The 16,623-nt window shown below is 46.9% G+C and overlaps 1 protein-coding gene across 1 annotated transcript in view; it reads right to left on the reverse strand.

The window, feature by feature from the left end:
* The window catches only part of SLIT3 (slit guidance ligand 3), a 353,962-nt gene that overhangs the window by 16,858 nt on the left and 320,481 nt on the right, over positions 1 to 16,623 (reverse strand). The window contains exons 29-32 of the mRNA XM_088522712.1: positions 13,195 to 13,288; positions 9,723 to 9,860; positions 6,256 to 6,496; positions 3,855 to 3,985 (exon numbers count right to left, since the gene is read on the reverse strand). Of these exons, the coding sequence (XP_088378838.1) occupies positions 3,855 to 3,985; positions 6,256 to 6,496; positions 9,723 to 9,860; positions 13,195 to 13,288 (604 nt within the window). The remainder of the gene's footprint in view (positions 1 to 3,854; positions 3,986 to 6,255; positions 6,497 to 9,722; positions 9,861 to 13,194; positions 13,289 to 16,623) is intronic.

Here is a 16,623-nt window from a genome sequence, read left to right on the forward strand (position 1 = left end):
CTGCAGAGACCCTTTCTGGCAAATACTGGGTTTGACCAGACAGATGGATGGAGGAGCAGCCTCAGAAATCTCAATGGTTGGGCCAAATTCCTTGAATATTTCCCAGTTCCGTTCTTGGGAGCTGCCTATCCAGACAAGTGCCACGTGGGTTGGACCACCATGGCCCAGCACCCGGTGGAGACGGGAGGACCATCTCACCCGCTGGCCACCCCAGCACCTTCCCCAAGCCGCTCAGATACCCACACGGACTGTCATCCCACAGACAAAACACACAAGGTAGAAACAGCAAGAATTTGGGCTCCCTTGTCTTGAGGTCTTGTGCTTTAACCACAAGAGCATCCATCTAGTCTCTCTAAGAATTAGCCAGATAACTAGAATTGCATAATACAACCAGGAAGAAATACTTTAACTGATGGAGCACTTGGAAAACAGACTATAGAAGAATACTTTTATAAAGAGCTAAAATATAGTTTGGGCATAGGCTGTGCAGAAAGACAAATGCCATTAATTTCTGCATTCTCCTAAAAGCCTCCTGTTTCACTGCTGTCAGGAAGCATGAAAACACACAATTTTACACCAGTAACAGCTGCATCATGCTCTTTATCAGATATGACAGTTTGCATGCAACATGGCAATCTGGGTACTCAGGAGGGAATTACTTCATTAGTTTAAATGTCAAATTTCTCTTTTCCATTTCTATTAATGAAGGATTGATCTAGCATTCAAATTAGGATCATTGCATAAAAGCTGTCATGGTAGCCCACTTGTAGCTGACTAGAATGCAAGACAACTCCAACATTTCTATGCAGAACACAGGACAGGAATGGATGCACAGCGAGCAAATCCAAACCCACAGCGAGTTAATCTCAGGCTTTTCCGGACGAACCTGGCACCGTAGCTCTACTTAAACAAATCTGCCCAGAGAAGTGAATGAGTTACGAGGACAGGCCGGGTCCCACACCCAGAGACAACATGGGCTGACACAGGAGATAAAGTCAGCTGCTCTTTCCTGGCTCTTTTGCCACATCCCTGCCCTCAGACAATCTCCTGGCATCGCTCTCCCAAGCGAGCCACGCGCAGAACACGTCACAGCGGGTGCAGTTCAGAGCACACATTGCTTGTCGTGCACGGACGCTAACCTGGCAACACACCCGGGGGCCGGGGAGGCACCTGCAGCGGGACCCACTGCGGGTTCCATCCGCCAGCGCCTCAGCTGGAGCCTTCGGAAAGCTGCCCGCAAGGACCCTGAGCTGGTGCTGCCTTCCAAATGGGCATGGTGCCAGGCACCATCCCGAAATATATTCCGGGTATCAGCCACGGAGCTTGCTAATTTTACTGTTCTTCAGGGTCCTTAATGTATCTGATTGTGGAGGTGGCTGTGACGTCCCATAGCCTATCCCAGAACCAGCCAGCACGTTGCGGTCACGGCACAGGACCCGGGTCAGTGATGATTCCCTGCGGCACTTCCCACAGGCAGTATTTTTAGGCCTCTTCCTCTTTTGGCAGACACTTCTGAAGGAAACAGAGAGCCAAAGCACTGCTCATCCCTTCCGAGGAGCAGAGCCCTTTGGAGGACCGCAGCTCCGGATGGATATTGCCAGGGATAATGACTCTACCAGCCGTCCAGCATAGCTTCTCAAACAGCTAAATGAAACACCTAAATGAGGGACTACAGAATAGGTGGTACAAAAGGCAAATAGTTTTACCAATGGTGAGACTGAGCTTTGAACGCTGTGCGTTCTCCTAGTATCCCTGTTTCTGATGCATAATGAAAAAAAAAATGTAGAAGCTGCAGGAAAGAGTCCCTGAAATGTCTGAAGTCGTTTGGGCACCGCGCTCCACACCGGCTCAGCTGGCCGTTTCAACAGGAGGTACAAGTACAGACCAACTCACTGGAGTCAGCACCCGGGACAACATAACTTTCAAGTCCCTAGAGAAACCCTCTCTTATTCCCTGAAAGGTAGTAAGAACATTCAAATTAGAAAATTTGGCTGATGTCTGAAATGAGTGTGAATGAGGGAAATGAGTGACCATTGTCCAAGCTACTAAAGGAAATGAGAGATTTTCCTTCACTTGGTGTTTTCCTGTCAAACCTGGGTGCCTAGCTGGAAGCCAGGCGTTAGCCAAACACAGCTTGTGCCTTAGCCAAATGTCAAGCAGGAAACACAGGGAGGTCAGACTGGATCCACTCACGCCTTCTAGCCTTAAATCTTACAATTGTAAGGACAGAAATAGGTTTCCTCCCCCTTCCTCGGCCCTTAAGGAAAACAAGTCTTTTAATCCATTTAGAGGCCCTTTCTGACATTCTTTAGCTGCAGTTTTTCTCAATCAATCTAATCTTTCCCCATCAAGCTCCATGCTAATCCCATTTTGCTCCACTCCTTAAACTAATAAAAGATTAGAGTGACATTTCAGAAAGGGCATCGTATTAAGCAGCTACTTTCCCATCTCAACAGATGACACAGTAGAAAATGTAGGGAACAGGCCATTAATCTTATGGTAATGAGGTGTCAGTCTGCATGGAGACCTCCTCCTTGATCAATATGAAGGGCACAGGAATAATGAGGACACTGATGCTCACCAGCTTTGGCAACTTTACCAGAGGCAGCAGATGCACCGCGCGTCGCGATGGCAGGGAGGGCCGAGTCACCCACGATGCCGTCGTGTCCCCACGAGGAGCCTGGACCTGCCGCCTCGCACGCTGCCCACCCACGAGGAGCCTTTCCCCATCTTCTAATTGGGGACATAAAACCATTTAACACCGCCAAGCTAACGTGGAATCAATCAGGATTACTGGCCACACGCAGAGGACTGCTTCTCTCCTAGCCACTGGGGACACGCCACGTGCGTCGCTCTGCAGTGGACAAGTCACTGCTCCTCCTGCAGACATCCCTGCCCGGGGGTACCCCACTTGCTTTTATGCATTAAGAATGAAAAGCAAAGTTCTCTTTTTCTTACAAACATCACAGTTCCCCTAAAAGAAACTACAAACAACTTCCATGTTTCTGGAAAACTGAAATTTTACTGTGTGCTGAGAACATCTCCCAAGACAAGCACAAGGCGCAGCCTGCTTGGTGGCTTTAGCGGCATCCTGGCACGCGCTCGGATAGGATGTTCTCCCCGGGAGGGAAGGGGGGCTCCTTGCTCCATGCAATGCCATGGAGCCGCGCTGAGCCCCAGAGCCTCGTGGACACGAGGAATCAGCTGGAGCCTCTCAAGGGCTTAAAAATAAGCAGCAGGCAGCTCGCCTGGGAGCTGCTGGAAGGCACCAAGGGAGACAGGAGCATGTCCTCCCTTTCTAAAGAAACTCTTCTGCATATGGGTTTTGCTTTTACATTTTGCAAAAGCAAATGTAAAAGCTTTTTTTTTCTTTCTTTTCTTTCTTTTTTTTTTTTTTTTCTGAAGACTAATGAATAGAAACTGTGTTGTTTGGCAGGCCAAAATGAGAAGCTGAAGGCCACAGTGCCCTGCAGTTCACCTCTGCATTTCTGATATAGGTGGGAGCTCTACAAACCTTTCCCTGGAGAGGAATTTATCCTTTCTCTTACTTTGACATAGGCTAATCCTGCACTTACACTGTTGAGGTCACTGTTGTGCCTTGGTACAGTATGTTAATGCTAAATATCAACGTAAGAGAAACTGATTCAAGGACAACATTTACCAAAACGTAAATTTTTAACCATACAGCCCATAGCTAAGGCTTCACTCCAATTCCCTTATCTAATTTCATAGATAAAAAAGATGCAGTAAGACAAAGGGTTCTTCTTCCACACACATTTTGGAAAATTCCTACCTCTCCATCTTTTTTTTTTTTTTTCCTTTTGAATCTGTCTTGATACAGGTTAGGCCTTTACCTGTATACTGTGGTAGGTGGAGAATTGAGCGTATCGTAGATGAGCCTCACGTGTCCTTGGTACAGCTCCAGAGCCAAAGGATCATTGTCTCCTTTGTACAGCAAGATGCCGTTGTCCTTGTCCGTTGCTACCTATGAAACATTAACAGACAAGTAAGGTTGCTTAAGAGTGATTAAAATGCACACAATAAGCATACATTAAAATAATGTAGAAAACATATGCACTTGAATTATTATTTAATGAACCGTATGTATGACTAACAAAGACGAGAAGAAACATGAGATTGGAAAAGCTCTTGGTGACCTTGAGTGGGTCTGTACACCAACAGTTTGGCCTTCTGTACTGGTAGGGTCCCCTTGCTTCCAAAGGGAACCTGGTTCCCAATCCCTGTCACTAGACTATGGCTCTATTTTGAGCCACCCATGAGTCATTTTTCAGTTATTACCCTGTTTTGAGCTGGTGTTTTGGAAGATCCACTCCAGGAGTAGAAGGACTTAGAAGCAAACACGTTTTCAGAAGGTGCTGAGCTGCTCACAGGCTTTCTACCAGCACAAGAAGGAAAGAAGGGCCCGTCCCCACACCTAGCTGAGCTGTTAACTCAACTCGAGTATTAACAAGTCATGCTGAGGTCAGATAGGAAGTTTGGAAAGAAACAACAGAACCCAGCAGCCTTCGTCCCTATGGCTCTAAGGCACATCAAGAAAAAATCCTTAAGTCCACATCAGAATCCAAATACTCTGCTTTCCTTGTCCCCACCTCTTCACTGTCTCTACAGCACAGAAAATAAAAAGAGAGACTTAATGGGGATTTTGGATAGAAACTGCCTCCATTATTTTCACAATACAAGTTTCTTGAGGCTATTTGGTTATTTGATTAGGATGGCAGCTAAATGCCAAGAGTAAACAGTAAATTTCTTTTTGCATTGACATGTTACTTAAAGATTAGTTTTATTTCTTTAACACTTTTAATAAGTTTCTTCTATCTGGTTTTAATAATCAGTGTTACATTGTAATTTTAATTCCCTGACAATTAATTTCTGGATGCAAAAATAATATTCAGCCTGGGAAACACGAGGAGAGCACATCATCTGCAAGTACTTGCTGCAATAACCAGTTTTATTCTTCAGGCTATGGCTGGGGCAATGCATGCTTTGAGGACCTTCCTTAAGAGGACAATGTCGAGATTTTCAGCTTTGGTATAGGGGAACTTTTGGGAACACACGTATTTCAGAATATCCTAGAATCCTTTGTACAATATTAAATAAAAGGGAATTTGTAAGAAAAAAATGAAAGTGTCCAATATATGTGAGTGGGCTTCATTTTTTATATGAACTTTGTATTCAAGTTGTTAAAGAAAAGAAACATTAAGTGCGCAGCTTGATCACTAGAATAAATTCTGCAGGAACCACCCATATAAGCTTTTAAACATCCACTCCTTCATGGAAATATGGTCTATTTTTCCATGTCTTGACATTGGTATTTTAATTACAATTCAACTAAAGAAGGCAGTCCAGAATATGATTTCCAACTGTGGAATAGTCTCTTTGAATTGAGAAAAATAAATATAATAAAACAAATATACAGAGATCTTTCTCCTCACATCTGAAATGTTACACTCCCTTCGCAGGGTGAGTCTAGCATGGAAATAATCTAGATTAACAACGAGCGGCCTAAAACACAGATGCGTTAGGTCTCATGTGTGTTCCACCCATCTCTTTATTAGAAAAACATACAAAGCTAAAGATGATTCCTTCATTTATTTGGGGTTGCATCAATTAATGCCTATTAAATTGCAAATGCAAACAACTTCCAAATCACTTAAGCATGATATTGGACTGAGTATCCAGAATACCTTTGATCCAAAAAACACAAACCCCACAGCAGAACATGATAACTATGGTGTCCCATTTCCATTGCCTTTTAAACCTTAGCCCCCACACCAAATTTAAGTGCAACCATAGGCCTGTAACAAAATCCCAAGCCTTTATCTCGGGAACACAGTAAACGAGTAAGCAAAATAATGCCTGGAAAGGCCATTTAGAGCGACCTCTCTTAAAAGGTCTCCTAATATTAAGCACCAATTTCTGCAGGATGAAAGACGGCTCTATGCTGTAAACCAGCAAGATGACAGTGAAGCTTGCTGATATCACTGGCAGTTACACTGCAGCCTTAGGAATCCAGGAGGGCTGAGATTATGGGGCAGGACACGTGTCCAAAGGGTGAGGGGACATCTCTGTTGCTCCTTAACGCTGCAACGATTGCAGAGCAGCCAGGTGGCTCGCAAGCCAGCTCCAACTGCGGAACCAACACGTCCTCTCCCTTCAGCAGGTAAACAACTAGCAGTATTGCCATCAGGGAAACAACTAGCAGTATTGCTCGGAAGCCCCCGGGGCACGGCGTACCTGCAGGGAGATGTTCGCCTGCGGGCGGATTTTGGCCGACGGCAGCTCCACGTAGGAGTCCTTCCCGACGAAGTTGACCGTGATGAGCTTCTCGCACTTGTGCCCGGCGAAGCCGGCCAGGCAGCGGCACACGGGCTCGTGGTGCACCACGATGCACTGCGCCCCGTTCTGGCACTCGTAGTTGTCGCACGGGCTCGTCTGCAGCAGCACCATCGGCGGAGGGTTTTCACAGAAGAGCCCGCTTTAGAAGCACCCCGCCCGGGAAGGAAAACACAGCCTCAGTTAGCGTTTCTTACGGCCTCCTCACCTGCTTCATGGTGCATCAGAGAACACAGAATCAACACATGGGCAACTGCTAGAAACGACCGCGGGCAGCGCGCTGGCACCACGCTTCGTGCGGGGCAACACTCAACTACATTTACTGTAGCTGAGTTTCTGGCTGTTTGTGACACAGAGCAGCAAAATGTAAAGGGGAGGGAGATCTCCAAGAGCCAGAGGTGGCTGCAAACCAAACACAGGTGTGAGTATGTGGGAAAGCAAACCCTGCTCAGGTCTTCCCAACCTGGAAGCTCAAGGAATTCATAGGCGGTCTTACTAGATACAATGAGAATGGAAACCAAAAGCCCATTTCCATGTATAAATAGTAGAAATATTAGACGTGCAAGAAGAGCAAACAAAACACCCATGACATATTCAGGAACAACCTTGCTCAGCCACCGAAACCAGAGTCCTGTCCTCTAAAGGATGGAAACCTCTTTCCTCCCCAGCAGTGGCAGGGGGAGCACAGCCTGCCTGGCATAGCTTGCCCAAGCCCGCAGGACTGGGTTCTGCATGGTACAATTTCATTTATTTAAATAATGACTGTTGAGTTTCCTGCAAACTATCCCAAATTATTTCAAACTACCCCAGTGGGGAACTCTGAAACATCCACGCAGTGGAGGAATAATGCTTAACATGGAGCTGAGCAATTTCGGGATGTGCTTCCCCAGCAGAGAAACACTCCTCAGGACAGCACTACTGTGAGGCGGACTGCGAAAGGAAAGGTTTGATAACTTAGGTTTTATCCAATGGGGTTCACTAACTCTAGGCAATGTGTTCACCTGCAGGGGGTAAATGGATTTTATTTTGGGCAAAAAACACACAGAAAGCATCTCAGGAAGAAAGTGTGTTATGTGATTGCAAAGAGGCACTCGAGCTGAGTGATCACCTAGAGTGCTGCACAGAGCACGGCTACCAGTGAGCCCTTAATAGCAAACGCCAAGAAGGAAGAACAAGTTTGTTCGAGGTACCACTTTTTGGGCCTGCAAGCCCCACCGCACTTGCATGTGGGGCCCTGTTACTAAAAAGTAACAGAGGTGGCCACTTGCCCAACTGTGCTTCGTGAGTGTGAGGACATGAAGTTTTAACCGTTTTATTACTGTGTGATTCCATAATAACTGTGTTTGGTAACTACATAAACTAGTAAACTCCAGGTAACTGGGGGGCCACTCTGCAAACTCACAGTTGGGCAAAAACTCTTGATATTTAGCCAAAAATCTGTACTGATCGTCATCTGAGGTCTCCTGCTTATCTGTGTTAAATGATGCTTCCTGTGCCTTCCTCAGTAACACCTACACCCTCCAGCTACTTGCAAAGTTGTCTCCCTGCCTCAAAGCGAGTGCCTGGGACAGACTTTATGAGTTTGCACTTCAAAAGCCTGAACTCTGTCAAGCACCACCTTGACAACTGCAATCTTGAGATGGGGAAAAAAAATCAGAAACCCCTTCAGAGCAGGAGGCCTTTGAGCTACAAAAGGTTGAAGTCATGAAAAGAATAATTAGGAGATCCTAATTTGTTAGAAGAATTTTAATCTTGAACTCCATCCAGACAAACACTGTTCTGGACAGAGAGCTCAGAAGTCAACAACTCCCTCCCAGCCCCGGCAGTCAGGGCCTGACAGCGACCACTACAATGTTTCTTTCCTGCAAGACACTTGTCCCCTTGGATCTCGAGCAGGACAAGCAGGCAGGTGGCATGCACCATGGTATTATATTGCTCACCCTAGTCTACCTCGGGCTATAAAGCGTTGTCTAAGCTAGCGGCAGGATTTTGGAGCTTCGTGGAGAAGGTTTCCTCTTCCAGAAGGACTTGGAGTGAAATGAAAACCCCTTGTCCAAGCAGCGGGGACAAGCAAGGCTGCTCCAGGTCCCCACTGTGAATCCCCTGGTTGGAGAAGAGCCAGCCTGGAGCTTGGCACTAACTGCCCCAACAGCTGCCCAGGACACAGGAGGGACCAGATCGATCTCCTACCTAATGCTAACGATGCAGCTCGGCTGTGTTGCAGATCAAAAACTCTGCCAAATACTGGGCTCCTGGCTGCTTGCAAAACCCCACATTCTTCACTGCCCACAACTGACGTGACTTAAAAAGCAGGGCACTGCAGCAGAGGTCTCCTTGGCCCCACGAGCAGACAGGAGGCATGAGTTACCCATGACCCCTGCAAGGCTCTGCAGCCCCAGCTCCCGGCTCTTCACTGCTTAGACAGCACCGAACACGCACAGTTCCTCTGCGGGACAGCCCCTTCTTGTCCTTTCCATACTCCAATTGTGGAGATCCCTAAGGCCATCAAAAGGATTGAGGCAGAGAATGAAGCACGGTGAGAGAGGCACGAATTTGAAATTCGGAGGATATCTGATACCCTGTAAATAACAAGCCCGACTCTGTGAAACCGCAGGCTGACATCGTGTTATATATCAATCCCTTTCAGGGAAGCCTGTCCGCTTTGCAATAAAAATGTGCGTTGGAGGAAAAAAAGAGTAAGGATGAAAGCAAGAAGAATGAAAACAGTTGCAGATACAAGGCAGAATAAAGGATTTATAAGTGTTCATGCAATTTCTGCTTTGTCAAGACTGATCTTTTCAGGTAGTCCGCTTTGTCTCCTGTGTGTATTTCAAACACAGGACAGATTGGCTGGAAGGAAGCCAGGATCCAGCCTCAGGCACTGATTAGTGAATCCATTTGGAGAAGCACACTTATCTTTGACAGCCAGTGAGATTTCCAGGAGTCAGACAGATTGGCAGCTGTCAGACGCTCAGAGCGGATATTTAGCGCGCCCGTCCACCAGCGGGCAGGGAGATGCTGGCACAAAGCATTCCCAATCCCATTTCCCGCAGCCACATCTCAGGGCACATGTGTGTAATTTTATTTCCTCTCCCTTGCCCTTACACACACAGACCTTATCTCCACGCGGCTTCTGTGTGCGCTTTGCTGTGTGTTTCAGCAGGAAAGGCGAGGGCGGGCAAACCAGCACCGCACACGGGACACGTTGCTGTTTACAAACTAGGAATCATCAACTCTGGGGTTTCTCTTAACCCCTTAAAACCAGCCGGGGCTCTGGAGCAGGGAGCTGGGCACCAGGCGGAGCAGGCCCATGTCCAGTGAGCTCTGTGGGAGATGGGAGAGCCCCGACGCGACGGCCGGGCGCCTACCTGAAGCCCTGGGGACAGAGGCAGGTGTAGCCGTCGACGGCGTCGGCGCACGCGGCGCCGTGCCGGCACTTGTGGCCCACGCAGTCGTCGGCGTCGAGCTCGCAGTGCTTGCCGCTGTAGCCGGGCGAGCACTCGCACCTGCAAGGCAAGTGGCCGCTGTCAGACACGTGTCAACGCTGCAGCTGCAGCTCTGCAAGGAGCCTCGCCAAGTTGAGAACCTGGCCGGGGAAAACACGGCCCAGGCTCTCTGGCTAGGACCGGACCTTTGGGGATTGCTGAAGAGCCTCTTTCTGAGCCTATAGTTTGGAGAAATGTTTATTCATGAACACATTTTAGTCCATAAAACACACTGCAGTTCTCCCAGCTGGATTTTACTGCACATCTGGAAAACAAAAAGTGCATTGCTCAAACCCAAACAAGGGCAGAGATGGGGTTATTTCCCCAGTACGTAGGAGAGGGCTATGAGCCCCTCCTGGAGCCCCTGGCCTGGGAGCCGCGCGCTTGCAAGGTGCAGGATGGACGAGGTCACGCAGGGGCACGGGGTCCCCATGGAAGAGCCCCAGTGTGACCCTCAGAGGCTGCAGGGCGGCTGATGCTCCTGCTCCGTGTGTCCCAATTGCGTTTCTGCATCGTGGTAGTTCAGGGAATACTGCAATTAATGTAACGGAGGTGACAAAACAGAGCAAAAAGGAAAAGGTCTGACTTCCCCAAACTGCAAGGAGCGGGCAATGTTTTTTGGCAAAATCTCAGTCACACCTGAGAGCAAATAATGTCAATCAAAGGACTTTGTGGGGGGAATTGGCAGCATTTAATCCTGTTGCTTTTTATTGATCCCCACAGTCCTAATATAAAGTGATGTAATAACGAACGATGTGCAGCGCCTTATTCGGGGCCTCCATGCATCACTTTTATGATGTGTATTGGCTATCTCCATAATGACAGAACCACCACTTTTCTCTGCAGGGCTGCATTAAATCAGCGTTTTAAGCTGTCAGGTAATAATTCCAAAGCCCTAGAATAATAAAGTATATTTATACCATGTTCCAACATCACTGCAGTGAATGGAAAAACATGCTTCTTTCCTTAAGTTATTTTTTTAGAAGTCATTTCATTGTGTTAAATGCTTTTTTTTTTTTTTTTTTTTTGTCTGGCACACAGAAAGCTACCCTTCTTCTACAATAACAGTGCAGTAAAGATCTGGGGGCTGGAAGTGAGGAAAGCCACCTGCAATCTTAGCTTAGAAAGCAGAGAGCTCTGCACAGCCAAACATGCACTGAAACAGTCCAAGCTTGGCTTTCCCTTTGCAGTCATGGAATTCCTTTTAGGCCAATCATTCCTGAGTTTATAGTGTGACACATCTCAGCTGAAGCTACCAAGAATGCCTGCCTGGAGCATCACAGGTGAGAAACGTGGCCTCGGGCTGCTGTGCCCAGCTGCTCCCAGAAAAGCAGGGTCCTGCCCCTGCAAGCTGCCCTTTGACTGCAGATCAGCACGAGGGCAATGCAGGAAAGCGTCGGGCACACGGGCTGCCATATGCAACTCCTGAGTATAAAACACTGGAAGAGGAGTTGCTAAGACCAGCCGGAGTGTCTCATGTCCCCAGTTCCCATCCAACGGCAGCACATTTGGGATGCTCCTTTCTGCTATAGCCTGGCAGCAATGGCAACACTCCCAGTAAAAAGAGCTCAAAAAACATGCCCTTTAGCATTCAAAATGTTGGCCTATACATAGAGATTTGTATCTGTATGCACTCAACAACTATATTACTCATTCTATTAATTCACAGTTTCCACTGTAGGGCCAAAACAGATTTTCCCTTATCAACAGATAATTTGGCTTGCTATTTTTTTGCTATTTCTTCATAATCTTTTTCCTTCCTCTGTGGATCTCAGGTACGCCCCGACAAACCTGGCAAAGCGTAGGGAGGAAGCCAAAGGTGGGGAGCAAGCGGCTGTGCCGGGTCCCCGCTGCCGTTACCACCCGCCAGGACGAGAGCAGAGCCCGCGCCCGGCTCGTCCTGCACATGGCAGGGTCCATCTCCTCGAGGCAGAGCTGCAGAATGATCTCAGCCCGTTTCTGAATTGTTTGGTGCAACCAAGGTATACAAGAAAAATCAGTACTGGGACAAAAGTACTTTCAAGGAAAGGAAGGCTCTTTCACCCCACCAATCTGGCCTGCTAGAAAGCAAAACAGTAGAGAACAAGTACAGAAATTCTCCATTTTTGAGTGGCAGTCTGTGAACAACGGCAATAATGATTCCAATAGTGGGAGAAAATGCTCAGGGTTTAGGCTCCCTGCAAAGGTTAAGGGCAGCACTGCAAAGAGCACCAATTGATGCACCCTTCCTCAGAGTGAGCAAATGAGCAAGAGCCTCATCAGCCCAAAGTACTCTGCTCTGAAAACCCTTCCAGCAAGGGGAAACCTGCTCAGGGCCCCAGCAGTCCCCATGCCCTCATTTACCTCGGGGCCTGGGCAATCTGAGTTCCAAGGTGTTTCCTCATAATGTGCTCTAACTACTGGATTAGCTGAATGATGGATTAGCTAGGAATGAAGGCTGCAAAGAACATCAGGGACTGTCCATGTAGCAGCACACGCCTCCTTCTCCACTGTCTGTGCTTCGCTCAGGAACTGTCTGGGTGATTTAACAACTTTGCCTTCCTTGAGAGTTGGAAGCATGTCTGTCTGGAGGTTTTTTTACCCAAAAGCAAAGCATGAGTTGTAAATACTGTCTAGCACAGTAGCCAGCATCACTAAAACCTTGTCTTGCCTTGTCTTGCCTCTGTGTACCTGTAATGAAATACATTGTGGGGTGGTTTGCACTCCTCTCAAGTGCTGATCGCATGCGGGTCCAGGCTGACCCAAACTGCAAGTGCCCGGGAAGACCGAGAGCGCGTCCGTCCCACGGGCTCCACGCTGGGGTGCTGGGAGGCCGCCACTCTCCCGCATCCCAGCCTTCCTCCCGGGAAGCCTGTGGGCCCTGCGGAGACCCTTAGTCAAACCATCTGCCCACAAAAGGTTTTTTTTTTTTTTTTTTTTTTTTTCTCCCTCCTTCTTAGTAATTAGACTGAGGACTGGATTTTAAACAGTGAGCCAGCACTGGAGGGAGACTGAGTTACATCTGTTGTATCTCCTCATGCTTAGGCTATCTGAACTGATGGCTGCCCAAAGGAAAACCTAAGGAAATTTCCGATGCAGGATAAAGTATTTTGCAGCCTCTATTTCACAAGCACTGCTTTTTTGTCACGCTCTGATTCAAGAATAATTGCTCTGCTCTGAGATACATCCATCACTTCCAAGGAAACCTCAGACACCTGAAGAAATATGTACAGTTGCGTTAATATGCAACATGATGTGAAGTATAGCCATGCATTTTTAAAATTTATGTTGATGTTTTTTGCTCTTTGCCCCAAACTCCTTGCCAGTTCAACCCCATCCAAGCACACGGATCTGACCTATACAGGCACACTCTCACCTGAATCCCTTGTCGAGGGGGATGCACTTGGACTCATGTTGGCAGGGATTTAGCTCGGGAACGCAATGGTTGATCACCTCATCACACAGTTCACCTGAAGCAAAAGAAAAGCAAAAGGCTGTAAGACAATGTTGACTTGAATTCTATCAATCAGTAATACCTATTTTTCATGAGGATTCACCCACCTGAGCTATAACCACATACTGTTTATATCACATGAATTTGAAAGGCTGAACTACTTATATATATATATGCTCCACTTGGAAACAGATTATTGATTGAACAGACAGATCCTTAGCCAGGGGCTCCTATATCAAAGCAAGAAAGTGACACAAAAGTCAAGACACTCATTAGACCTGAACATTTTCACACCCAAACTTATACTAATCATAGCCAATACACTACAATAGAAGTGGATGGGACCCCACTCTGGAAAAAAACAACAATCCACAAACCCTCCCTCAAAACCTCTGCAATAATAGGAACCAGCTTTAGGACTGCATGTAATTATAAAGCATTCACTATTTATAAGAGAAGTACTAGCTCTATTGTGTTCAGAGGAGATGATGTCTTTTCAGAAGAAAAGAAGTGAATGTAAGCTCAGCTCAGATGTTTCTAGATATTGTATGTAACATGCCATGGGCTTCCTGGGATTTGTTTAAATTTTAATAATTGATAGTTCTAGAATGTTCAAAACCAGATAGTTTATTTAAACACCACCCTTTTCTGAGTCCTCAATTATCAGGTCACACTTCAATACCTCAGGATTTGAGATCCAGCCAAAGACTACTCAGAAATCTTTGCCTTCCCATGAAAACAGCAAAAAACTATCCCAAACTTCTCAAAGCAGGAAAAGCAAAGGTCAAATGTTCTCAACAAGGAAACCCTCAAAAGCTGCACTCCCAAATCCCCTTTGCAGCAGTATCAGCAGAGCACATCTGTGGGGTTTCGAGGCTGTGTGTAGTGTGTGTGCCTGTGTGCAGGATACACAGCCCCATGTGAACAGCAATTTGTGGCCTCTGATCATGGAAACATGGGAAAAAACGCAGTGTGCGAGGCACCGGTGGGTCCACAACTTTCTGCAGTGTTCTCATGAAGCTGCAGCTCCACCTGACTAGGGACAATTTGCACATTCAGAAAGAATTATACAACCAACACCAGTGGCTACAGAGAAACGCTTGACAACACAACACAGGTGACCCACAAAGATAAACGCTGGCTTTGATGAGGCCTGGGATTCAGCAGGGATGACGGAGAGCACGGCCCCGAGGCCGACTGTGGCGGTGACAGCTACAGGCTAAGCCCCAGACACCCCTCTCCCTCCTCCTCCAGGCTATTCCTCCCACAGCTCCTGCCTCACCACGAACAACCTACACAGCTTCTCACTTCACTCATCACATTACATTGGTAAAATAGTATAGTTCTGCAAGAATAAATCAAGATGGTTTTGTTTCAAACATGGAACATCTAATAGATCTGCTTTTGAGAGTCAAGGGGGAGCACAGTGGGAAAGGGGGCTATTAACACCAGCCCTGGAGCCCCCTAGAAGCACCACCAGCACGAGCCCCACACTCAGGGGGGCCACCCTGTCCTCGTGGCTCAGTGCTGGTGCGGCAGCCCTGGGGAACCTGCCATGAGCAGCTGCTGGGGACAGAGCTTCTTGTTTTTAACAGCGACTCTAAGACAAACACTTCCATCTGGAGCCAGGCAATCCCACAAAATCAGGGCTGTTAAAAATCACCCTGCATTTTTACAGCCTTAAAGAAATCTTGGACAAATGCCACGATCTGTCCAGCTCCATGAGAGGGACACACCAGCAAAATAGATGGCCGCACATCCACGGAAACCCGGGAAATAGATCATCCTTCCACCCCGGCGTTGGCTCTTGGGGGTTGTTGCTCCTCAAAAGCAAGCAGGGACACTCAAGCTGTATCAATACGAACTCAGTTGGACACAGTCATGAACACGTTCTGAGGTGGCAGAGCTGGAAATAGGTCTGTTCACTTGATCTACCCCGGATCCACGGACCACCACCCTGCCCAGCACTGCCGAGCAGAGCAGAGCCAGGAGCCCTCGGCTCAGGCAGACGTGCCCAGCAGCAGGTCAGACCCTGGCCAGCCCCGGGGCACCTCTCCATCTGTCTTACTCGTTACAGCTCTTACTAGGACAATGTAACACAAGAATCATATGTTAAAGTAAATATGAGAAAAAAGTAACTGGCTGGTGACATTCGAAGAACACAATGATCTAAACCTGGAAACATTTTCAGAAGACATCACTTAATAACTGAGCACAGTGTGCACAGATGCCTTCGATTGTCATTTTGCTAAAAAGGTCCAACAAAGCCTTTTCAGCCTTATTTTTAATCTTTTTATTTTGAAGAAAAGGAAACGAGCTTTAAGAAAAAATAAGAACAGTTTCATAAACTCTCAAAGGAAATCATAATTCTTCTTGAAGTATTCTTCTCAGCAGTCTTGACAAGTGCTTAAAGATCCAGTGAAAATCTCCCAAAATGTATACACTTGTCAAATATTATGACTCACTGTGTCATACTGAAGGCTCCACTATCAAAATTTAGGAGAATTCCAGGCTTGGTACCAAACACAGCATCCAAAAATTTATCATTTTTCATGTGAAGCTTGGAATGCTCGAGGATCCTTCCTGTTATTTTTCCTCATCTATCACTCATTACAGAGCTCACTTGGGAACGTCTTGCAACTTGAGCAGCCTCATCTCAGGGAAGAAAATTCTTCTTGATAAATTATTTCAGGCTCCACCAATGTTCACTGGATGCTGCAGAAGGCATGCCAGGGAAATAAAACACTTTCCGAAAAGCAAAACCCAAGGCACTAGCTACACAAAGACTTTTTTATGTTTTATTAAGTCAGAAAATATTTGGGCCAAAAAATCTGCCCTCAGACCTGTGGGTGCTATATTCATTGGTCACTTTAATGTGAGTATCAGAGGAAAAATCTGATCCTCTCTCCTTTTCGGAGTGACACGAGGCTGCTTCTCTGTGTAGCAATTAAAGGTCTCTTCCAAGTTTCTCAGTGGATAGCTATGCGAATCTGAAAACGAACCCTACATTAATCCCAGGCCAACTTCTAGCAGCACTAATGCTCTTGTGGAAGGTATCTGATGATGCCAAAACAACAGAACTTCCATGCAACGCTCTCCCAAAGCTAGAAAACCTTTCTCCTCTTTCCTATATATTCTCAAAGCAGAGCTTCAATTTGGGTACACGAGGGTCTCTGAAGTGCTTACATATAAGACAGGAAAATAAAATCTTTATTTCTCTTCTAATCAGTTAAACAAAACCTTTATGGCAAATCACGGTTTTTGTTTCCTTGAGGCTCACCCACACCCTTTCAGGAAAGCCAGGAAAGCAGATCCATGTGCACGGCACCCCACGAGGAAGGCGTTAGGGCT

Source organism: Tinamus guttatus, unplaced genomic scaffold (assembly GCF_059628265.1).
Source record: "Tinamus guttatus ecotype Peru unplaced genomic scaffold, ASM5962826v1 Tinamus_guttatus_pri_ptg000155l, whole genome shotgun sequence".
Classification (NCBI taxonomy): Eukaryota; Metazoa; Chordata; class Aves; order Tinamiformes; family Tinamidae; genus Tinamus; species Tinamus guttatus.